The sequence below is a fragment of the Pelophylax lessonae genome (assembly GCF_965119305.1).
Source record: "Pelophylax lessonae genome assembly, chromosome: 6".
NCBI classification, from domain to species: domain Eukaryota; kingdom Metazoa; phylum Chordata; class Amphibia; order Anura; family Ranidae; genus Pelophylax; species Pelophylax lessonae.
Genome location: NC_138773.1, coordinates 25316492 through 25342960, shown reverse-complemented (window position 1 = coordinate 25342960; position 26469 = coordinate 25316492). Strand labels below are relative to the sequence as shown.

Sequence of the window (26469 nt, the reverse complement as noted above, 5' to 3'; positions counted from 1 at the left end):
TTTCTGGCTTCGAAACATGTCGGGTTTATAGTTCAAGCGATTTGTGGTTATTCTGCCTGTCTTTATCTGCTTGCACACTGTTTTTTAACTTGTTCTATGTTGTTATCAAATAAAAATTATTATTTTTTCTAATATCTATTTTTCAAAATTTTATGTGCCTATAAAGTCCCAACCAGGGGAACCCCAACTTTTGTGTATCTTTACCAGGGATGTGGCACACATAAGCTTTAGGTCTTTAGCACACCTTATATTATTATAGTAACAGTGCATATTTTTAGCACTGATTACTGTAGTAATGTCACTTGTCCCCCCAAAAGTGTCAATAATGTCAGTCAGGGGTCCGATCTGTCCGCCGCAACGTCGCAGTCCCACTAAAAATCGCAGATTGCCGCAATTACTAGTAAAAAAACCCAAAAAACAATACAAATTACATAAATCTTTCCCGTAGTTAGTAGACACGATAACTGTTGCGCAAACCAATCAAAAATACGCTTATTGCGATTTTTTTTACCAAAAATATGCAGCAGAAAAGAAATTGGCCTAAAATGTTAAAGAATTTATAAAAAAAAAAATTTAGATTTTTTTTTTTTTTTTGGAGAATTTCATATAGCAGAATGTGAAAAATATTGTTTTTTTTTTTCAAAAAATTGTCGCTCTTTTTTTGTTTATAGCGCAAAAAATAAAAATCGCACAGGTGATCAAATACTACCAAAAGAAAGCTCTGTTTGTGGGGGGAAAAAAGGACATCAATTTTATTTGGGTACAGTGTCGCACGACTGCGCAATTGTCCGTTAAGGTAACGCAGTGCTGAATCGCAGAATAGGGCCTGGTCATTAAGGTGGCAAATCCTTCCAGTCTTAAAGTGGTTAAAGTCCCTGGGCTAATTTGTCTTGTTTTGTACTTTTACAGTTTGAGGAAGCGCTGTAATTAGCACGAACCGCGTTCCATTTGTTATGTCTGTGATGCTTGAGCTGGTTCACATTTGTGCGGCTGCGGCGTTCGCATGTAATGTCGTAGCGCACTGCTCCTTCATTACATGCGATCGGCTGTGCGGTGCGAGTTTAGCCATACACTTTGTATGGCTAAATTCGCACCGCACCCGCAGCAAACACGCACAGGACCCTTTTTTGCAGCCCCATCAGGATCGGATCGCACAGCGGTTCACACTTGTGCGATCCAATCCTGTGCGAACTGCAAGATCGCACTGCGATATGCGATCAAACTGGGGGTGTCGTTAAGATTACATTGACACCCCCAGCGTATCGCATATGGCAGTGTGAACTGCCGGGGGTGCGTTTGCGATGCGGGAACAGGCTGCGGATTCGCAGCCTTCCCGCATCGCATAAGTGTGAACTGGGGCAAAGATTATCAGGGAGTGCAGCGATTCCTGGATTATTCACTTGTGCAAGACTCTTTTACAGAAGGTAGTCGGCCACCAGAGGGCGTAGGGCTCAGCAGAACAGAAAGTGAAACTAATATCCTGCGCTCCTCTTGTGCTTTCACTTTTCCTTCTGTTCACTTTTCAAATTGAGAAGTCATCGACGGAGCCCCCCCTGATCCCTTCGGCTCCCCTCGTGTCTGGAATTTCTGCATCTTGAGACTCTCCACCGGATGCCGTCAGCCTGACCGACACGTCTCATACATCGCTGAACGACGGGTAAGCAATATAAACCATCGATCGGTTAACTTTGTATCTATTGAACAGAGACAACTGAGTACTGTCCGTGATACTTTTTTTATTTGCACTAACATACAAGTTTCAGGACAAGCTTTCGGGGTGTGTCCCCTTCTTCAAGATCCAAGCAGTCCAAGTATCTATTGAATGAAGAGAATTCAGATTAAAGTGATCAACCGATCAGAATTTATATTTCCTGGAATTAATCTGATAATCAGTTCTGATACTTTGTTTTGGTTTCTATAGTTTGCACATCTTCGGTGGTCTTTGCGTTGTGTCTATTAATAAGTGCTCCCTTATGCCTCAGTTGGGTGTGGCTCCAACAGGAAATGTTCGCTCTGGACGGACTACATTATAACTAAAGACTTGTAAACATCAGTTGAGCTGCGGCACGGCACGGCGCGGCACGGCACAGCATGGCACGGCACAATTGTTTCTCTTGTTTAACCACTTCAGCCCCAGAAAGTTTTACCCCCTTATTGACCAGGCCATTTTTTGCGATTCGGCTCTGCGTTATTTTAACGGAAAATTGCTCAGTCTTGCGACGCTGTACCCAAATACAATTGATGTCTTTTTTTCCCCACAAATAGAGCTTTCTTTTGGTGGTATTTGATCACCTGTGCGATTTTTATTTTTTGCGCTATAAGCAAAAAAAGAGCGACAATTCTGAAAAAAAAAAAAAACAATATTTTTCACATTTTTATATATGACATTCTCAAAAAAAAAATGTAAAAATCTAAATTTTTTTTAACATTTTAAGCCAATTTGTTTTCTGCTACATATTTTAGTACACAAATTTCTTTTGGTGGTATTTGATCACCTGTGCGGTTTTTAGATTTTGCGCTATAAACAAAAAAATAGCATCAATTTTGAAAAAAAAAAAAAAAACGCCATATTTTTTACTTTCTGCTATAAAACATTCCCAATACAAAAATTTCAAAATTTTTTTTTATCAGTTTAGGCCAATTTGTATTCTGCTACATATTTTTGGTAAAAAAACAAAAACAAAAAGCGTATTTTAATTGGTTTGCGCAAAAGTTATAGCATTTATAAACTACGGGATAGATTTTTGGACTTTTTATTAGTAATGGCGGCGATTAGCGATTTTTAGCGGGACTGCGACATTGCGGCGGACAGATCGGACCCATAACTGACATTTTTGACACTTTTGGGGGGACCAGTGACATTACTACAGTAATCAGTGCTAAAAATATGCACTGTTATTGTAATAATGACCCTGGCAGGGAAGGGGTTAACCCTGTGGGTGATCAATGGGTTAAATGTGAGCCTAGGGGAGTGATTCTAACGGGGGGGGGGGGGCATGGCTTCTGAAATGACCATAGAGACCTGTGATCCTATATAGAAGGATCACATGAGCTCTATGACCATTCCAGGGAGAAGAACGGTCAGATGTGTTTACAACAGCTGACCGTTCATCTCTCTCAGCGGGGAGCGATCGCAGGTGTCAGGTGGCAATCGGTGCTGATACACGCATTGGCTTCCCCGCTGACGATTGGGGGCGGGAGCGTGCCACCGGCGGCGCGTGCTCGCCCTCTAGCTGCCACCAAGCGAGCGACGTACTTATACTTTGTTTTGCCTGTACGAACCACCCTGCCGCCGTATATATATTTATATAGTAAGCGGTTGGCAAGTGGTTAACCACCTGTATACTGAGCCAATTTTTTTAAATCTTTTTTGCACACATTATTTATAATAGGTACTTATACAGCGCTATCAATATACACAGCGCTTTACATACACTATCTTAACCGCTTGCCGACCGCCGCAAGTACATATACTGCGGCAGTCAGCCCCGGCCAGGCAAAATGACGTATATATACGTCACTAGCATGTGACCGGTTTGTGAGCCAATAGCGGGCGAGCGCGCGCCCGCCCCGGCTCGTTCACTGAGGAGTCCGCGCGTGTGACCGGCGGACCCGATGTCCGCCGGTCACACTACGATCGTCGGTAGAGCGGGAGAAAGGCGGGCGGCTTATGTAAACAAGCCGCCTGTCATTCTCCCCTGTGTAAAAATGGAGATCAGACGGTTCTACTATGTAGAACCGCTGATCTCTGGTTTTATAATAGTACACATGTTCTATCACAGTTAGAAACACGCCCCTAGGACACACTTAACCCCTCCCTCTCCAATACAGTTAACCCCTTCCCTGCCAGTGTCATTTTTACAGTAACAGTGCATATATATAGCACTGATTACTGCAGTAATGTCACTGGTAACCCCAAAAGTGTCAAAAATGTCAGTCAAGGGTCCGATCTGTCCGCCACAATGTCGCAGTCCCGCAAAAAAAATCGCAGATCGCCGCCATTACTCGTTAAAAAAAAACCACCAAAAATGACAAAAATCTTTCCCTTTGTTAGTAAACGCGATAACTTTTGCGCAAACCAATGAAAATACGCTTTTTGCGTTTTTTTTTTTTACCAAACATATGTAGCATAAAACAAATTGGCCGAAAATGTTAAAAAAATTTGATTTTTACATTTTTTTTGGGAGTTTCATATAAAAAAATGTGAAAAATATTGTTATTTTTGCAAAATTGACACTTTTTTTGTTTATGGTGCATGATCAAATAATCGCACAGGTGATCAAATACCACCAAAAGAAAGCTCTGTTTGTGGGAAAAAAAGGACGTGAAATTCGTTTAGCTACAGCGTCGCACGACCGCGCAATTGTCCGTTAAAGTCACGCAGTAAAAAATCGCAAAAAACCCCCTGGTCAGGAAGGGGGTAAAATCTTCCGGGGCGGAAGTGGTTAACAAAAGTATTGGGACGCCTGCCTTTACACACACATGAACTTTAATGGCATCCCATTCTTAGTCCGTAGGGTTCAATATTGAGTTGGCCCACCCTTTACAGCTATAACAGCTTCAACTCTTCTGGGAAGGCTGTCCACAAGGTTTAGGAGTGTGTTTATGGGAATGTTTGACCATTCTTCCAGAAGTGCATTTGTGAAGTCAGGCACTGATGTTGGACGAGAAGGCCTGGCTTGCGGTCTCTGCTCTAATTCAAGGTGTTCTATCAGGTTGAGGTCAGGACTCTGTGCAGGCCAATCAAGTTCCTCCATCCCAAACTCACTCATCCATGTCTTTATGGACCTTGCTTTGTGCACTGGTGTGCAGTCATGTTGGAACAGGAAGGGGCCATCACCAGGGGTGTTGCTAGGTAGGAAAAAGACCAGGGGCTTCAGCCCGAAGGTAAATTTTATCCCACAATGCACCCTTCTGACATCAGAAGGGGACGTTAAGATCAGCGGCAGGAAGCTAAGCCCGGCGCTGGATTAAAGGTGAGTGTAACACCAATTAGAGCATTTTGATGGGGCGACACCTCTGGACCTCTTTACATTACACAGCCCCCCACACCTCTGGACCCCTTTACGTTAAACAGGGCCCCTCCACACCTCTGGGCCCTTTACATTACACAGCGCATTCCCCCCCACACCTCTGGACCCCTTTTGCATTACATATCCCCCTCACACCTCTGGACCTCTTTACATTACACAGCCCCCCCACACCTCTGGACCCCTTTTGCGGTACACAGCCCCCCACACCTCTGGAACCCTTTACATTACACAGCCCCCCTCCCACACCCCTGGACCCTTTTACATTACACAGCCACCCCCCACACACCTCTGGACCTCTTTTGCATTATATAGCCCCCCCACACCTCTGGACCCCTTTTGCATTACACAGGCCCCCCCACACCACTGGACCCCTTTTGCATTACATAGCCCCTCCAAACCTCTGGACCCCTTTTGCATTACACAGCCCCCCCCCCCACAGCTCTGCCCCTTCCTACCCGATTCATGCATGCAGAGGGGGAGACACAGGAGAGTGGAGCAGGGAGCAGGACAGAGGCAGAACTGGAGAGAGAAACACCAGCACTGAATAGACAGAGGGAGTTGCCGGAGTTAACTTTCCAAGTTACCTAGCAGGTGATTGGTTGCTAAGTGGTCCTAGCATCCAATATTAACTGCTGGGTGTGACAGGAGTCACTTTGGCTGGGGGGCTCGTGGAACCCAGATTGCTTTAGGGAGCTTGGGAGACTCCTTGTCCAGCTTCCCCAGCCCCTCTTATGTGTCTATTAGTGGCACAGGGTGACCAAGAACTTTTCAGATTGCTTGAGTGTTGTTGGAGCCTCTCATAGACCCTTGCTAGTGTTTGGGGTTTGTTATTGTTAAGTACCTGCATTCCATTGTTCTTCTATTGCTCTGTCTGCCTTAAGATCAACCTATTATGAGATGTACAGTATATGTGTATGTGGATTGGCTGCTAAGGGGGAGGGGTTGTCCCAGAGTGTATATCTCTTTGTGCCTAAGTTTCAATAAACAGTTTGATTCTGGTTGACTCCAAAACTTGTTCTGTCTAGTTCTTGGGGTAACTATAGCCAGATTCACAGATCTTGTGTTCCAGAACTTAGGAAGCAGCTTCTTGGCGGAGATACCCAGTCGGCGTGTCCGGAGTCCGTCACACTTTGGGTAACCGTCACACTTTCATTGGGTAACTTGGAAAGTTAACTCCAGCAGCCACCGCTCTCTATTCAGCACTGGTGTGAAAACTGCATACTATAGCCCCATACCTCCCAACTTTTGAACTTTAGAATGAGGGACATCTAAGAGAGGAAGTGAACTGTGGCGCGCAGCGTTGCAAAATAGATGAAGCTAAATGCTTAAAAAAAATGCTTAGTTGTACTTATAAAAATCTTTGATTGCTGTCCCACAAACTGGAGTCTCAAGGACACAAACCCCAGTACAATCATTAAAAAAAAGAAAAAAAAAAAAAAGAATAAAAACGCTTCCATTGCGAATGGTTTTGCACAAACTGTGGAAGAGTGCGTTACTCTAAGTGTGGAAGGATTTGTGCACTGTGTGTACAGAGAGCAAAGTTCAGGAATGCGTTGTACAGAGTATAGGGTGTAGGCATGCTTTGCACAGGGTGCAAGGTTCAGTAATGCATTACATACAGAATGCAAGGTTCAGGAATGCGTTGTACAGATTGCAGGGTTCAGGCATGCGTTGCACAGGGTGCAAGGTTCAGTAATGCATTACATACAGAGTGCAAGGTTCAGGAATGCGTTGTACAGGGTGCAAGGTTCAGGAATACGTTGTACAAGTTGCAAGGTTCAGGAATGCCTTGTACAGAGTGCAAGGTTCAGGAATGCGTTGCACAGAGTGCAAGGTTCTGGAGTGCGTTTCCTATAGGGTGCAAGGTTCTGGAGTGTGTTTCATACAGGGTGCAAGGTTCTGGAGTGCGTTTCATACAGGGTGCAAGGTTCTGGAGTGCGTTTCATACAGGGTGCAAGGTTCAGGAGTGCGTTGTACAGAGTGCAAGGTTCAGGATTTCGTTGTACAGTGTGCAAGGTTTAGGAATGCGTTGCACAGAGTGCAAGGTTCTGGAGAGCGTTTCGTACAGGTTGCAAGGTTCTGGAGTGTGTTTTATACAGGGTACAAGGTTCTGGAGTGCGTTTCATACAGGGTGCAAGGTTCAGGAGTGCGTTGTACAGAGTGCAAGGTTTAGGAATGCGTTTCATACAGAGCCCAAGGTTCAGGAGTGCATTTACTACAAGGTGCAAGGTTCTGGAGTGCGTTTCATACAGAGTGCAAAGTTCAGGAGTGCATTTCGTACAGGGTGCAAGGTTCTGGAGTGCGTTTCATACAGAGTGCAAGGTTCAGGAGTGCGTTTCATACAGAGTGCAAGGTTCAGGAGTGGGTTTCATACAGAGTGCAAAGTTCAGGAGTGTGTTTCATACAGAGTGCAAGGTTCAGGAGTGTGTTTCGTACAGGGTGCAAGGTTCTGGAGTGTGTTTCGTACAGGGTGCAAGGTTCAGGAGTGCGTTGTACTGAGTGCAAGGTTCAGGAGTGCGTTTCGTACAGGGTGCAAGGTTCTGGAGTGTCTTTCGTACAGGGTGCAAGGTTCAGGAGTACGTTGTACAGAGTGCAAGGTTCAGGAATGCGTTGTATGGGGTGCAAGGTTCAAGAATGCGTTGTACAGAGTGCAAGGTTCAGGAATTAGTTAAACTGCAAAGACGCCAATTAGATAAATATAGCACACTTATCTTAAAATCTTCCACAATTAGTGGTAGCAGCGGGGAGTATGGCTACTTTTAAAAGACTCTTGGACGTACATCTCACAGATCACAACATTCAGGGTTATGGGAAATGATCAGGCCACTGACACACACACACCTGCCCAGGTTGAACTGAATGGACTGTTGTCTTTATTCAACCTCAACTACTATGTAACTATGTAAATTGTCCAAAATGTCTTGGCATGCTGAGGCCGTAAGAGTTCCCTTCACTGGAACTTAGGGGCCCAGCGCAACCCCTGAAAAACAACCCCACACCATAATCCCCCCCCCCCCCACCCACCAAATGATTTGGACTAGTGCACCAAGCAAGGCCTGGCTCGCAGTCTCCACTCAAATTCATCCTAAAGGTGTTCTATCGGGTTGAGGTCAGGACTCTGTGCAGGCCAGTCAAGTTCCTCCACCCCAAACTCACTCATCCATGTCTTTATGAACCCGGTGGAGGGGGGATTAAGGTGTGTTGTTCTTTTTCAGGGGTTGGGTTTGGCCTTAGTTCCAGTGAAGGGAACTCTTAAGGTGTCAGCATACCAAGACATTTTGGATAATTTCATGCTCCTGGGAAGAGTTTGGGGATGGCCCCTTCCTGTTCCAACATGACTGCGCACCAGTGCACAAAGCAAGGTCTATAAAGACATGGATGAGCGAGTTTGGGGTGGAGGAACTTGACTGGCCTTCACAGAGTCTTGACCTCAACCTCAGGACCCAAAGAAAACATTTGGGATGAATTAGAGTGGAGACTGCGAGCCAGGCCTTCTCATCCACATTAGTGCCTGACCTCACCAATGCGCTTCTGGAAGAATGGTCAAACATTCCAATAGACACACTCCTAAACCTTGTGGACAGCCTTCCCAGAAGAGTTGAAGCTGTTATAGCTGCAAAGGGTGGGCAAACTCAATATTGAACCCTACGGACTTAGACTGGGATGCCATTAAAGATCATGTATGTGTAAGGGCAGGCGTCCCAATACTTTTGGTAATATAGTGTATATATTGTACATTCACATCAGTCTCTGCCCTCAAGGAGCTTCCAATCTAAGATTCCTAACTCTGCCGCAATTTAATTTTTTTCACCCCAAAAGGGTGTATATTGAATAGCGGAATAGAAAAAAGTATATAAAACGGTGTATCTCACACGTACAAACACAGACTCCCCTTTAAATTTGTAATTTTTTAAATAGCAGATTAGAACAGCACTGTGTGTAAAGGCTGTATGTCACAGTAATGTATGAATGAAAAAATTATTTTTCACTTTAATTGGTGATTTTTCAATAGCAGATGTGAACACAGCAGTGTCTTATGTTTTATGTCACGGTCAGCAGCAGGCTATGTAGGGAAAAAAAAAAAATTCCCCTTTAAATTTGTAATTTTTAAATAGCAGATTAGAACAGCACTCTGTAGTAAAATATAGCTGAACGCTGCACACAACAGACTGATAAAAATATTTATTTTTCTCCCTCCTCCTCAGTGGGCTCAAGTGAGGGCAAAAAGATTGTTCACTGCACCACCCCCCACACAGCAAAATCGATGTAGATCGCTAACGGACAATTGTTCTGTCCTGTGTCTCCTAATCTCTCCCTGCCTACTCTCTCCAGCCTGTCCCTAAAATGCTTTTCTATCTTTCCCTGCCTACACTCCGACCTGTCCCTACATTCTTTTCAGCCACAATGTTTTTTTTTCCTGTCTCTGTCCCTAATCAGCAGCAGCCAGCACCGTTGTGTGTGCTCTCTCCATACACTAGAACAGACTGACGCACACCGCGCTGTGTCTCTAGCTTATAAAGACCTGGGTCACATGCTTCAGGTGGCCAATCACAGCCATGCCATTAGTAGGCATGGCTGTGATGGCTTCTATGGCACACCAGTTAAACGCTTGTTGATTGGCTGTTGAAACCGCGCCATTAAAAGCCCGCCATTACATACAAAACAGGAAATAAAATTACCGAACACGGATTTTAAACCCGAATATACAGTAAAGTTTTCGGGTCCGTGTCCGGGTAACAAAAATCCAATTATCCGGTACGGACCCGAACAATACAGTCCGTGTTCGCTCAACACTACTGTTAACTCTCTCATGTGTAGAGTGGAAGATCAGGGAAGCAGCACTGAGAGAACAGGGGCCTGCATTACTGAAAGTAGTAAAACTTCAGTGCTGGGGTAAGAATTTTACTAAACAGTTCACTGGGGAATGTTTATTTTATTGTGCTCAAAGCTCAAAATGTTAATCCAAAATTTTTTTCAAGAGTTTAACACTATTAGATGGGTTGAAGTGTAGTGCGTAGAGATGCTGCATTTTTTGCACGGTACCTCAGTGCATCTCATTATACCGCAGTCGAGCTGCGGTGCATAGGCAAGAATGAAAAGTAATTTTGTGACATGTCAATAAAGTTAAAAAAAAGATAAACAGTGTTGGGAAAAAAAAGTGAAGCGCTGTGAATGCTTTCCGGGTGCACTGTAATGGGATACTGGAGATGTCCTGAAGACGAGCATTGAAAGAGGTAACAAAGGAGCTAGAGTGCAAGATGTCTTGGGAGGAGCGTGGAGGACAATTTGGGCGATATCTGCAGATGAGGTTGGTGATGTAGCTGGGGGCAATGTTGTGGGTGGCTTTGTATGCTTTGGTTGGTATTTTGAATTCTATACATTGGGCTAGTGGAAACCAGTGAAGGGATTTGCAAAAGGGAAGCAGTCATGGATTGGTTAGTAAGGTGTATAAGTCTAGCAGCAGCATTCATGATAGACTGAAGGGGGAATAGCCTATTCACAGCAGCCTGGGGCTGTGTGCTAAAAGCAAGCCTATTACGTATTGTAAAAGGTAACTGATGCTAAAAAACGTCAACCACCCGCCCGGCGCTAAAATATATATATAAATCAGTGTAAGGTATAAAGAAATAAATATATCTACTCAAATCATGAATAAATAGTAAATAAAATCATGTAGATAAAATCATGTAAAACATGTCACTCTGTGCATCCTTTTAATGCACTAGCTGCCACTGTAAACGTAAAACTTGCAAAATCAAATGTATAATAATAGCCCAATCTGTGCGTCTCAGTTCGTTATATCATACATTCAGCGGCGCTTCAGCACACACAATGTATGTGTGCAAGTATATTAGTCAGTTCCTGCAGTGCTTCAGAGCCTGCAATTGCAAACTAGTCCCAACTCCACAGGATGTGCAGTCACAGCCAGCAAAAAGATTTCTCCTCTGATGTTCAGCACCAGTGATTGTACACACAGTATCACTAATCTTTCACCACACCGACTGTGCACCCCTATGAAGTGGCCACTCACCGAATTGCCCTTGAAATATCGCCTTTATGCATAAGCTGCATGAGCCCTTGCTTCTAGTCGGTCTGTCGTCGCTTAGGCACGTCCAGATCCTATCCGTCCACCAGGGGTCACTATCAGGCTGTATATCTCCTCAGTGCAATTTGTAAGCAAACGACATGAAGCAAGAGAGTAGTGTAATACTGTTTCGACTTTATTAATTAAATAAAACTTCCCTCCCCTTCAGCGTATATGCTTACATTTCAATCACCCTTTGCACGCATATCATAAACACAGAGGCTTTGAAAGATACCGCCGCTCGCCGACCGCGAGCTAGTCCCTGCTGTGGATTACAGCGCTCCTGCGGCTAACAGGCGAGATCCAGAACAACAGCGGTATCCTCCCTTCGTCTCCTCAGCAGCAGCGTACGTGCATCCTGACCGGTTTCGTCTGGTAGACTTCAACAGAGGACTAACGTGCGCTGCTGCAATCAAGATTAATGTATGCAGCCGGAGGACCTCCCTCCCATCATGATTGGTTTACACCACTGATGGGTTCAAACACCTCTTCATTGCCATTACCTGGCCTGAAGGAAATTCAATATGGACATACCATAGAATCATTTTCTAAATACCGGAAAAACAAGATTAATCGATACAAAACAAAGTTTAATACCGCTATCAACTCTCTTATTACTGCAACCAGTATCTGAATGGGTATTCCCCGGGTTTGAATCACACAGAACCCCAGTTTTTTTCAGATTGGCCATCTTTGCCCGATCTGAGCATGTATGTTCAAAATTTCCAAACCTATCGATTTGTAAAAATTGGTCATGGAGTTCTTTCTACCCCTAATTCTACATGCCATCTTGCCCTATCCGGATGCATACATCTTAAGTACTACTAATATTTAAAACGGTTATGCTAAAATCGATATAACCAAAATTTGACACAAAAATAAACCTACAGCACCTGGTATTCCCAGGTGGTCTCCCATACAGGTACTAACCAGGCCTGACCCTGCTTAGCTTCTGAGATCAGATGAGATCGGGCATGTTCAGGGTGATGTAGCCATAGGTAAAATGTAAAGTGCATTCTAATGGTGAAACCATCATGTATGACCACTATCCTCAAGATGTCATACTTATTACATAATTAGCACATGTCATGTAATTTCTGATATGTTTTAAAACCAGTAAATGTCAAATCTTAAATAAATCATTTCATAAATAGTAGATACATAATAAATAAATACATTAACTTCATAAATAATAGGTACAATTCATATGTTGAGATTACAAGAAAATGTTGTTCATAGAGGCCAAATCGCAAATATAATATATAAAATTCGCTCTAAAATATCTTAGTCCATAACCAATGGTACTAAAGGTTAAAATATATAAAAAATAAAGGCGTGTTGCCATAAGGAATCAATGGTCGAGGCATAATCGTAAATTCGAGTAAAATTGGAGAAGGATAAAAGTATATATAAAATGGAATCCATAAAACGTCCTGTCTAAAAAATATACTTAATAGTTGCTTAAAAAACAGTTCAGGTCAAGTTCTATATTTAACCCGTTGGGCGCCAAGGAGTTTGTCTTGTAAATCCATTCAGTTTCCTTTTTGGACAGTTCTCTTACTCTATTGCACCCTCTCCAGTTGCTTGGCATCTTTTCTATACCCCAAAATTTCAGTGCTGAGGGGTCTTTATCATGCTTTTCCCTGAAATGTAGTGGGACACTGTGTTCCTTGAAGCCTGTTGTTATTTTATAAATGTGCTCAGAAATCCTGATGCCCAATTTTCTCTTTGTTCTTCCTATATACAACATACCGCAAGGGCACTCCATTCCGTATACCACGTGGGTCGTGATACACGTGATACACTCCTTTATTTCAAAGGTCTTCCCATTTGCTCCTGAAGTGAACTCCGTTAGACCCCGAAAGTGTGTATTCACTTGTCTGCAAGCCTTACACCTTCTGCATGCGTGAAATCCAGACAAGTCCCAGAACATCTTTGGTGGTCTGGGAGGGTCCAAAACTTTCCTCACCACTCTGTCTCCAATAGTGGGAGCCTTTTTGTATATAAATATTGGGTTATCCGGAATCACGGGGCCCAGAACCTTATCAAGCTTCAATATTCCCCAGTGCTTTTTCATGATAGATTCAAATTCCCTGAACTGGACATTATAATTTGTTATGAAGCCCCATTGGTGCGATTCATTTGGAATCTTATTAGTTGGAGCCAGGCAGGACTCATGTGAAACCGCCAGTACTTCTTTCACTGTCTCCTCCAGTACCTCCGGTCTGTATCCCTTATCGGTAAATTTGTCTGTTATCACGCGTGATTGTTCCAAAAAATCCTCCTCCAAGGTGCAATTCCTCCTTATCCTCAGCAATTGCCCCTTGGGGATGTTCCTTAGCCAGCACGGGTGATGGCCACTGTATACTGGAAGATAGCCGTTTCTATCTGTAGGCTTAAAATATGCCTTAGTGATGATCCGTCTGTTTTCGATCCGCACAGATACATCTAGATAGTTAATTTCTTTTTTGTCCCATGTACATTCTAATTTGATGTTGTGTTTATTTATATTTAAATGCTCAGTGAACTCTGCTAGCGATGTCTCTGTACCAGCCCAAATAAAAAATAGGTCGTCGATGTATCTTTTGTAGAAGACCAGCTGCTCTTTTCTGTGGGCATATATACTCCTATCTTCCCACTCGCCCATAAATAGGTTGGCGAGGCTGGGTGCATATTTTGCACCCATCGCCACACCTTTCTGCTGCGTGAAGAATTGTCCCCCATACCAGAAATAGTTGTGGGTTAAGCAAAAGTCCATAACTATCCCCAAGAATTTTTTCTGGGTATGTGGTATGTCCTCTCTCTTACTCATTGCCCAATTGAGGGCTAGTAATGCATCCTCGTGCTGGATAATCGTGTAGAGAGATGCTACATCAGCTGTTACAAGATATATCTCAGGGGCATCAGGCAGAGTTAGATTGTCCAACAAGGTTAAAAATTCCTTCGTATCTTTCAAATACGCTTTTAATTCAACCACACTTTTTTGAAGGAATACATCCAAGTATTCCCCAATTCTTGAGGTCACTGATCCGATACTGTTTACTATCGGTCTTGCTGGAGGGCAAGACTGATTTTTGTGGATCTTCGGGAGCGTATATATGGTAGGTACGCGATTAAAACTAGGGAATAAATATTTTTTCTCCTTCATAGTTAAAATGCGTTCATTAAAACCAAATTCAACCAAATTGCACAAATCCCTTCTATACATCAATGTGGGGTCCTTAGGTAAAATCCTGTACGTGGTGACATCATTAAGCATGCCTATCAGTTGCTCGTGATAGAATTCTTTCTTTAAAATAACCACTCCCCCTCCTTTATCTGCTGGTCTGATCACGACCTCTTTTCTGTTTTCTAGGGCCTCAATGCCCTCTTGTATGTATTTAGGATTGGCATTCCTTATTGGTTTTATTTTCTCCAAGTCTGTCGTTATTAATTGTTTAAAAACCTCGATGTTGTGGTTGGACGTCTGTGGAGGATTAAAAAGCGAATTGTTTTTGAGTCCACTATTAACACTTGTTGTTGCCGATGGGACAATATTCTCCCGATTTTTGCCTGGGTTTATATTCAAAAAATACTTCTTCATATTCAATTTTCGTGTGTATTTTTGAATATCCATGTAGACATCAAATTTGTTTAGCGACTTTTTAATACCGCATTTGAGTCCCGCATTTAATACGTTGATTTCTTTTTGGTTCAGCTCTATTTCAGCCAAATTATAAATCCCTTTTAATCCTGTCCCAGCCTTCTTTTTTTGGATTTTTCGTCCAGCTCGGCAGCCCCTACTTGTTGATTGTTTGTTGGCATATACTGGTTTGTTGGTTGTGGGCCATAGTCCCTCATGTCTCTGGGCGCTTCCCTGTTCCAGGGTCGACCCCTCCATGGTCTCCCTCCTCGTCCCCGACCCCTCCCCCTCCCACCTCTCCATAAAAAAGGACGGAAACCATTGCCTTGTTGTTCGTTTTGCCTCCAGAGGGGTTCAAATCTATTCATAGTTGGTACCCTCTGCGGGGTATGATGCTGGAATCCCTCTTTTCCATTTCTGGTGCCCTCCTTGTTTATCTGCTGTGATGTAGGGCCACCTGGCCTGATGGTGTTCACAGTGTTCGCTGGTTTGCTGGCTGTGACTGCACATCCTGTGGAGTTGGGACTAGTTTGCAATTGCAGGCTCTGAAGCACTGCAGGAACTGACTAATATACTTGCACACATACATTGTGTGTGCTGAAGCGCCGCTGAATGTATGATATAACGAACTGAGACGCACAGATTGGGCTATTATTATACATTTGATTTTGCAAGTTTTACGTTTACAGTGGCAGCTAGTGCATTAAAAGGATGCACAGAGTGACATGTTTTACATGATTTTATCTACATGATTTTATTTACTATTTATTCATGATTTGAGGAGTCGACCCTGGAGGGGTCGACCCTGGAACAGGGAAGCGCCCAGAGACATGAGGGACTATGGCCCACAACCAACAAACCAGTATATGCCAACAAACAATCAACACGTAGGGGCTGCCGAGCTGGACGAAAAATCCAAAAAAAGAAGGCTGGGACAGGATTAAAAGGGATTTATAATTTGGCTGAAATAGAGCTGAACCAAAAAGAAATCAACGTATTAAATGCGGGACTCAAATGCGGTATTAAAAAGTCGCTAAACAAATTTGATGTCTACATGGATATTCAAAAATACACACGAAAATTGAATATGAAGAAGTATTTTTTGAATATAAACCCAGGCAAAAATCGGGAGAATATTGTCCCATCGGCAACAACAAGTGTTAATAGTGGACTCAAAAACAATTCGCTTTTTAATCCTCCACAGACGTCCAACCACAACATCGAGGTTTTTAAACAATTAATAACGACAGACTTGGAGAAAATAAAACCAATAAGGAATGCCAATCCTAAATACATACAAGAGGGCATTGAGGCCCTAGAAAACAGAAAAGAGGTCGTGATCAGACCAGCAGATAAAGGAGGGGGAGTGGTTATTTTAAAGAAAGAATTCTATCACGAGCAACTGATAGGCATGCTTAATGATGTCACCACGTACAGGATTTTACCTAAGGACCCCACATTGATGTATAGAAGGGATTTGTGCAATTTGGTTGAATTTGGTTTTAATGAACGCATTTTAACTATGAAGGAGAAAAAATATTTATTCCCTAGTTTTAATCGCGTACCTACCATATATACGCTCCCGAAGATCCACAAAAATCAGTCTTGCCCTCCAGCAAGACCGATAGTAAACAGTATCGGATCAGTGACCTCAAGAATTGGGGAATACTTGGATGTATTCCTTCAAAAAAGTGTGGTTGAATTAAAAGCGTATTTGAAAGATACAAAGGAATTTTTAACCTTGTTGGACAATCTAACTCTGCCTGATGCCCCTGAGATATATCTTGTAACAGCTGATGTAGCATCTCTCTACACGATTATCCAGCACGAGGATGCATTACTAGCCCTCAATTGGGCAATGAGTAAGAGAGAGGACATACCACATACCCAGAAAAAATTCTTGGGGATAGTTATGGACTTTTGCTTAACCCACAACTATTTCTGGTATGGGGGACAATTCTTCACGCAGCAGAAAGGTGTGGCGATGGGTGCAAAATATGCACCCAGCCTCGCCAACCTATTTATGGGCGAGTGGGAAGATAGGAGTATATATGCCCACAGAAAAGAGCAGCTGGTCTTCTACAAAAGATACATCGACGACCTATTTTTTATTTGGGCTGGTACAGAGACATCGCTAGCAGAGTTCACTGAGCATTTAAATATAAATAAACACAACATCAAATTAGAATGTACATGGGACAAAAAAGAAATTAACTATCTAGATGTATCTGTGCGGATCGAAAACAGACGGATCATCACTAAGGCATATTTTAAGCCTACAGATAGAAACGGCTATCTTCCAGTATACAGTGGCCATCACCCGTGCTGGCTAAGGAACATCCCCAAGGGGCAATTGCTGAGGATAAGGAGGAATTGCACCTTGGAGGAGGATTTTTTGGAACAATCACGCGTGATAACAGACAAATTTACCGATAAGGGATACAGACCGGAGGTACTGGAGGAGACAGTGAAAGAAGTACTGGCGGTTTCACATGAGTCCTGCCTGGCTCCAACTAATAAGATTCCAAATGAATCGCACCAATGGGGCTTCATAACAAATTATAATATCCAGTTCAGGGAATTTGAATCTATCATGAAAAAGCACTGGGGAATATTGAAGCTTGATAAGGTTCTGGGCCCCGTGATTCCGGATAACCCAATATTTATATACAAAAAGGCTCCCACTATTGGAGACAGAGTGGTGAGGAAAGTTTTGGACCCTCCCAGACCACCAAAGATGTTCTGGGACTTGTCTGGATTTCACGCATGCAGAAGGTGTAAGGCTTGCAGACAAGTGAATACACACTTTCGGGGTCTAACGGAGTTCACTTCAGGAGCAAATGGGAAGACCTTTGAAATAAAGGAGTGTATCACGTGTATCACGACCCACGTGGTATACGGAATGGAGTGCCCTTGCGGTATGTTGTATATAGGAAGAACAAAGAGAAAATTGGGCATCAGGATTTCTGAGCACATTTATAAAATAACAACAGGCTTCAAGGAACACAGTGTCCCACTACATTTCAGGGAAAAGCATGATAAAGACCCCTCAGCACTGAAATTTTGGGGTATAGAAAAGATGCCAAGCAACTGGAGAGGGTGCAATAGAGTAAGAGAACTGTCCAAAAAGGAAACTGAATGGATTTACAAGACAAACTCCTTGGCGCCCAACGGGTTAAATATAGAACTTGACCTGAACTGTTTTTTAAGCAACTATTAAGTATATTTTTTAGACAGGACGTTTTATGGATTCCATTTTATATATACTTTTATCCTTCTCCAATTTTACTCGAATTTACGATTATGCCTCGACCATTGATTCCTTATGGCAACACGCCTTTATTTTTTATATATTTTAACCTTTAGTACCATTGGTTATGGACTAAGATATTTTAGAGCGAATTTTATATATTATATTTGCGATTTGGCCTCTATGAACAACATTTTCTTGTAATCTCAACATATGAATTGTACCTATTATTTATGAAGTTAATGTATTTATTTATTATGTATCTACTATTTATGAAATGATTTATTTAAGATTTGACATTTACTGGTTTTAAAACATATCAGAAATTACATGACATGTGCTAATTATGTAATAAGTATGACATCTTGAGGATAGTGGTCATACATGATGGTTTCACCATTAGAATGCACTTTACATTTTACCTATGGCTACATCACCCTGAACATGCCCGATCTCATCTGATCTCAGAAGCTAAGCAGGGTCAGGCCTGGTTAGTACCTGTATGGGAGACCACCTGGGAATACCAAGTGCTGTAGGTTTATTTTTGTGTCAAATTTTGGTTATATCGATTTTAGCATAACCGTTTTAAATATTAGTAGTACTTAAGATGTATGCATCCGGATAGGGCAAGATGGCATGTAGAATTAGGGGTAGAAAGAACTCCATGACCAATTTTTACAAATCGATAGGTTTGGAAATTTTGAACATACATGCTCAGATCGGGCAAAGATGGCCAATCTGAAAAAAACTGGGGTTCTGTGTGATTCAAACCCGGGGAATACCCATTCAGATACTGGTTGCAGTAATAAGAGAGTTGATAGCGGTATTAAACTTTGTTTTGTATCGATTAATCTTGTTTTTCCGGTATTTAGAAAATGATTCTATGGTATGTCCATATTGAATTTCCTTCAGGCCAGGTAATGGCAATGAAGAGGTGTTTGAACCCATCAGTGGTGTAAACCAATCATGATGGGAGGGAGGTCCTCCGGCTGCATACATTAATCTTGATTGCAGCAGCGCACGTTAGTCCTCTGTTGAAGTCTACCAGACGAAACCGGTCAGGATGCACGTACGCTGCTGCTGAGGAGACGAAGGGAGGATACCGCTGTTGTTCTGGATCTCGCCTGTTAGCCGCAGGAGCGCTGTAATCCACAGCAGGGACTAGCTCGCGGTCGGCGAGCGGCGGTATCTTTCAAAGCCTCTGTGTTTATGATATGCGTGCAAAGGGTGATTGAAATGTAAGCATATACGCTGAAGGGGAGGGAAGTTTTATTTAATTAATAAAGTCGAAACAGTATTACACTACTCTCTTGCTTCATGTCGTTTGCTTACAAATTGCACTGAGGAGATATACAGCCTGATAGTGACCCCTGGTGGACGGATAGGATCTGGACGTGCCTAAGCGACGACAGACCGACTAGAAGCAAGGGCTCATGCAGCTTATGCATAAAGGCGATATTTCAAGGGCAATTCGGTGAGTGGCCACTTCATAGGGGTGCACAGTCGGTGTGGTGAAAGATTAGTGATACTGTGTGTACAATCACTGGTGCTGAACATCAGAGGAGAAATCTTTTTGCTGGCTGTGACTGCACATCCTGTGGAGTTGGGACTAGTTTGCAATTGCAAGCCTATTACGTACTCCAAGCTCACTGACCAAGCTGTTACCCACATCTCTTATGGCACTTTTCCACTGCAAGTACCGGCTCGGCTCTACTCGGCCCTGCTTGGCCTAGTTTGCTTTTCCACTGCTGGTACCGCATGGTACGGTGTTGGAACGGTTCGGTACGGTTTGGTATGGTTTGCTTTTCCACTAAAGTAGTACTAAAGTTAAGTGGGTGGGATAACAACGATTCTCTGACCAATCAGTGGCTAGTAGTGACTGCATGCAAAGGATTGTGGGATATGGTACCGGCATGGTACCTCTTGGAACCACAATCGAGGTGGTACTGTTTTAGAGAGCCGTACCGTTCGGTTCCATACAGTGGAAAAGCGCCGCCGTACCGTACCGAACCGTTCCTACACCGTACCATGCGGTACCAGCAGTGGAAAAGCACAAAAGCGAGCCGAACCGTTCGGTTCCATGCAGTGGAAAAGCGCCATTAGTCAAAGCTTATGATTGGGAGCCAGTGGGATGAGCTCCTGATTATGTGACCACTGTAACAGCCAATCGCAGCAGCTAGGCTGTCTCCTGACAGCCCTTTAAGTGAGCTTTAATGCCCAGGAGGTGGCGTAGCTTCTCTATTATGTGACTGTTGTGATTAGCTTTCACAGTAGTCACACAATCAGGAGCTTGTCCCCCTGGCTTCTGATCATAAGCCATGACCAAAAGCTGTTGGTGACATGCTCAATCATTGTGCAGTAACTGGGCATTAAATAAATATATGCTTTACATGTTCTGGAAGTAGCTAAATGCTCTCTTTAAGACCCCGTTCACACTGGGGTGAGCCGACTTTGCCAGGCGACCTGTGAAGTCGCAGCGCGCAGCTCGCACCGCGACAACGGAGTGGCCGGCACGGACTTCATATAATTGAAGTCAATGCAGGTCGCTCCGGGTCGCCCCAAAGAAGCTTCGGACCCTTTTTCTAAGTTGGAGCGACTTGTGTCGCTCCTATTAGAACGGGTCCACAGCTTCTCTATGGCAGGCGACCTGCGGCGACCTGTCAGGCGACCAGGTCGCCCCAGTGTGAACCGGCACTAATGCATATCCCTGTGTTTTTCTGCCCATGCCTATCCCACCATGGGGCAGTGTGAAGGGTTTAAACTAAACTGTTATGTGTAAACTATGCTGCTAATTGATTTATCTTTTTTTTTTTTAAGACACACAAAATGGATGAGCTTCTAGCAGAGCTTCATCTGAAAAAGTATGAAAACTCCAAGCTGACCCTGAAAGAAGTGTTGTGTATAAGCAACGAGGATGAAGACAGATCTTTATTGAAGACAATACCATCATGGAGCTTTCTAAAGAAACTCATTGCATTGAATGGAACAGCTCGAAACACAAGGCTGGATGAGTTTGAGGAAGAGGCCACTGCTGGTTTCACTGAAGGAAATTTATTTGAGGCTTTCGAAATGTCATCTAGAGCTTCAACCTATACTGTCCATCCCCTGGATGTCCTGTGTTCTGTAATGAATTGTTCAGACAGTTTTCTGCAGCAAGAGATTGTAACCAAAATGTGTACGTGCCAGTTTGCGGTCCCCTTGCTGATCCCTGCTGGTGATGGTTCCAATTGCACCTTTATGCTGTGGGCCATGAGAAACATCATAAAGAGATGGAGACCGCCTTTGTTATTACGATCCAAAGGCTTTAAAGAAGAAAATATAACTAACATCTCCATGCCGATTTTCTCCTTTGTGCGACTTGGCAACTGCAGTCTATCAAAGTCTAGAGTTCTCAATAAGATTCTGAGCCCAACTCACACTCATTATGACTTCTTTGTACATCAGGACATGGAGTGTGGTTATCGTCCTAGAACCATCTCAGAAGGTCTTCTCGAAATTTCCTGGTACTTTCCGGGTGGGAGTGAAAATTCCAATGTATTTCAAGAGCCTGTGGCTGTGACAAATCTACGTGGAGATCTTATTTCACACCAGAAGCAGTTCAGCTTTCTAACAAACATGTCCACTGCTGTGTTCTTTTTCTCTGAAGACATCCAGGAAAACCACTGCAAATTCTTAGAAAGCTTTCAAGGCAACCCTAACTATTTCTTTGTTATCTGTCCACAAAAAGGCCAAATTGTCGAGGAGAAAAAAAAAGAGACCGTAAAAAAACTATATGCATTCCTAAACCTGAGGAAGAACAACATTTTCCTCAAAGATTCAACAATGAATGAGGCTGAGATTGTAAAGCAAATTCAAGGAATTATGATAAACTTAACAAGGAATTCTTCTAACCAAAAACATCTGGCAGGTCTTGAAAAAGAGTCCGAGAGATTTGGGATTTTGGTAGATGAGAGCTCCAGGGAATGCCAAAAAGCGAAAGACCTTGCTATGAAAGTTTGCAAAAAAATAGAGGATGTACCACGGTATAAAAAAGAAACACTGATACTGCAGAGGGATTTCTGGAAACAAATCACGAAAATTGAGAAAGAAATGTGCAGGATGAAAAACACAAATGACATGGATGTGGAAGAATATAAGTCAAAACTGGGCACAAAAAGCGTAGAGCTACGTAACAAACAGAGACAACAGGAACTTCAAGGAGACATTAAGATATTTCTAGAAGCTCTTATTGAGCTTTCTTCAACAGAAAAGCTTTTTTTCTTGAAGTGGATGAAGCTCTTCCTTGACAATATTGCTCGATCAAATTTGTCAGAGTTGCAGGCCGAATATATAAAATACTCCAGCAACATAGCAGAACTCAAGCGCATTGACCTCCAAATTACAGACAGCTCTCTTGGTATTGAAAACTTTTTGCGTGAACTAGGACAGATGCATGAGGCACAGTTTTTTGACAAAAACCATTCTAAATTGAAAGAAAAATTTGGCAACCTTCCAGGGATAGCTGCTGATCTTCTACTTGAAGGGTTTCCATTAGAGCTGATTGACGGAGACACCTCTAGCATTCCAGTACAGTGGATATCAGATGTTTTCAATCAGTTAGACACCAAAACAGGAAACAAATGCACAATGAGAATAATTACAGTGCTGGGAGTGCAAAGTACAGGGAAATCCACCCTTCTCAACACCATGTTTGGTTTGCAATTTCCAGTGGCCAGTGGACGATGTACACGAGGAGCCTTCATGACTCTTCTAAATGTTAAAGAGAACTTCAAGCAAGAGCTGGGTTGTGACTTCATTTTGGTGATTGACACCGAGGGGTTGAAAGCTCCTGAGCTAGCCTCTCTGGAGGACAGTTATGAACATGACAATGAGTTGGCCACGTTGGTCGTTGGGTTGAGTGATATCACCATAGTCAATTTAGCCATGGAAAACACAACAGAAATGAAAGATATTTTACAAATTGTGGTCCATGCTTTTCTTCGGATGAAAGAAATCGGAAAGAAACCCAACTGCCAGTTTATACATCAGAATGTGAGTGATGTTTCGGCCCATGTAATGAATATTAGACACAGGAAGACACTCTTGGAACATCTAAATGAAATGACAAAAGCCGCAGCAAAAATGGAGAAGCTAGAGGGAATCACGTCATTCAACGACGTCATGGATTACGATCTCAATGAACACACTTGGTATATTCCTGGTCTGTGGCATGGGGTTCCACCTATGGCTCCAGTAAATACTGGATACAGTGAAGGAATTCTTTCACTAAAACAATACTTACTTCAATTCATGAAGGTGAAGGTGCAGAAACCACAGAATATCCCAACATTTCTTAAGTGGCTACAAAGTTTGTGGACAGCAGTGAAACATGAAAAATTTATCTTCAGCTTCAGAAACAGTTTGGTAGCAGATGCATATGATCAATTGTCTGTAAAATATTCAGAACTAGAATGGAGCTTTCGCGAAGAGATGTATAGCTGGATGACTGAGTTTTTAAATTCCATCAGAAATCAGCAGAAAAATGAAATGTTGGAGGACCCGAAGATCACATTCAACAAATCCTTGCCTGAAAAGCTTAAAGAACTGGAAAGAAGAATGCAGGATAAACTGAATTCATATTTTGAAAGTGAACTGGAAAATGCACATCTGGTGGAAAAGCACCGAGATGATTTCTTCAAAAGTATAAACGTTCTTAGAAGGGCACTTTATGAAGAGTGGAATGCCAAATTCTGGGAAGCTGTTTATATCCAGAAGATGAAAATTAAGATACAGGATCTGAAGGATGACTGTAGTGCAAAAATCGAATCAGAAGTTAGTTGCCTCTTGGACTTGTGCAAGGAAAAAGAAGGAAAAATCGGGGAGAAGGCATTAGAGTGCAGGTTTGAGGCTATATGGGAGGACACGGTAAAAGGATTTCAAATCCATCGCATGAAGAAAAAAGATGTTGACAAACAAATGCTCCAACAGTTGCAGAAGGAGATGAAGCACAAGAGCGGGGTCATCAATCAACAATTACTAAATATTGGAACACTTTCTACATATGCTAATGCTTCATTTGTAGAGAAAGATGAACACATTGACCTTCAATGGTACAAAAAGAGCGAACAACAAGTATGTAACAAGGGAGCAGGTTATAACAATTTCTACAAAGTTGACTGCTACTTTAAAATAAAAAAGATAGCCAGTGATGTAACAAACCAATGCTTTGACTACATAAAACAAAAGGTTAGTACAGGCAATGAATACGATGATACATTTTGTACAGGATTGCTAAGCATGGTTAATGATAGACTAAAACAGAAGGATGTAGAGAAGCTTCACACTACGGACCAATTTGAATTTGACCTCAAACTCCTTGTTCTTGGTAGAGCAGCTGAAAAGTTCCAGGAGATGCATGATAAGTTTGTTGAAGAGAATGACCCATTCTTGTGTCTTCAAGCTGCCAAATCCCATTATCTTTCTATATTCAAAAATGTGTTCCAAAAGAAGGATGAGTGCAAGAACAGGGCAAAACAGTTCTACCAGCAATGTCTCAAACCAGCCATAATGAAATATGTAAACAATCACCTTGGGAAAGAGATTGTGAATGACCTACTTCACGGCAAAGACAACAAGAAATACATGAGTCGGACTTTTTTCCAGCACTGTGTGCTCAACAAACTGATCCAATATGGTGAATTTGAACAGTATGTGGAGTATATTAAGAACTATGAGCAATTCGTCAAGAACACTATTTTGGAGTTTATCAACGAAAGCTATGGAGAACCTAAATGCTTGGAAAATGTACTGTCCAACATTACCCATTCCATTGTTAAGAAGGTGAGAGAAACTTTGCAGGATGCCCAAATTCTAGAAAGTAATAATGTGTCCGATTTTCTATCCCAGATTCGTAAGAAGTTGGAAAAGGATTTGGTAATATCGCCAGACAACATTAAGCTGATCATTTTTCAAAATTCTGCATCTGTCAGTCAGTTCTCTACTGATATCACTTTCTACCTTTCTAAAACAGAAGATGACATTTTAAGAGAAATTGGATCCCTTAGCATTGAGTCTCTCCTAGCACAACTGACCCTCAAACCTGAAGAAGAATTGTTTAAGAAGGTTATTGGCTGTGGGAAACAGTGCCCATTCTGTAAAGTCCCCTGTGAGGCCGGATGTGTTGAGCACACAGAGCACTTTGCCACTGTCCATCGACCTAAAGGTCTGGGAGGATACAGATTTGTTGATTCCAATGTGCTGAACACAGCAATTTGCTCTACTGAAGTGGTCACCAATAGGTCCTTCAGAAATTCAGACACAGAGTGGAAAGATCATCCCTACAAAGAGTACCGAACATTTTATCCAGACTGGAAAATTCAGCCAGATCCAAACATCTCTGCCTCCGATTACTGGAAATTCATATTAAAAGAGTTCAATAAAGAGTTTGCAAAAGAATACAAAGCTAAACCTGCACACATTCCCGAAGAATGGTATGGCATAAGCAAAGAACAAGCTATTGAGAGCCTAAATGAGTCCTATCGTATGAAAGAAACTGGAAAATCATGAACTGTTATCATTCTGGAATCCAAATTGGGGTCTCCAAACTTTTCAGTATAAGGTCCACATCATATATTTTACACATTTTCATGGGCTAAAAAGATCAGTTTTAATTTTGAATGAATCAAATTTAACCACTTCTAGACCGCCTGCCGCAGTTATACGTCAGTACTTTGATGTTAAATACCGGGGTTATGGCAGCAGATAGCTGCCATAACCCCTGTGTTTTTTTAAACTGCTGGCGGTCCTCTTTTACATAAGGGTAGTCCCAGTGGCAGATTCGCCCAGGATCACCCTTATGGTGCGGCGGGAGAGGTGCCTCCCCCTCCCGCCGCAAGCTGGTTGTTTTCCCCGTTTACCGGACCCCGTCGGTAGTGGGGAAAACGATCCGGTCCACTCTCCTCACAGGCAGGAAGTCGAGTGGGGGCAAGATGGTTCTCACTCGACTCTATGGCCTTGGAGGACCGGAGTGACATCAAACGTTGTTTCCTAGCAACGAATTTAAAGAGCCCATTTTTTGTTTCATCATGAAAAAAAATGACTTTTTTTTTTCTAATTTAGTGTAGATTTGAGATGTGAAGTCTTTTTAACCCCAGATCTCACAATAAAGAGGTCCTGTCATGCTTATTTCCATTACAAGAGATGTTTACATTCCATGTAATCGGAATAAAAATGATCAAAACAATTTTTTTTTTAAAAACTGTGTAAAAATAAAAAATAATAGATAAAATAAATAGAAAAAAAAAAATCAAAGTGCCTTGTCCCGTTAGCTCGCGTGCAGAAGCGAACGCATACGCAAGTAATTTGAGCCCTAGACCTCCTCTGTAACTCTGAGTTGGTAACTCAGAAATGTTTAAAATGTCACCTATGGGGATTTTTAAGTACCAATGTTTGTTGCCATTCCACGAGTGTGTGCAATTTTGAAGCATGACATGTTGGGTAT

The 26469-nt window shown here is 42.5% G+C and overlaps 1 protein-coding gene across 1 annotated transcript; it reads left to right on the top strand.

The window, feature by feature from the left end:
• The first annotated feature begins 1563 nt into the window (after positions 1–1563).
• On the top strand, positions 1564–25652 carry LOC309557929 (up-regulator of cell proliferation-like). Its single transcript, XM_082260801.1, has 2 exons — positions 1564–1657; positions 20808–25652. Exon 2 carries the CDS (start codon positions 20817–20819, stop codon positions 25533–25535), a length of 4719 nt encoding a protein of 1572 aa, XP_082116927.1. The 5' UTR covers positions 1564–1657; positions 20808–20816; the 3' UTR covers positions 25536–25652.
• Positions 25653–26469: the final 817 nt, after the last annotated feature.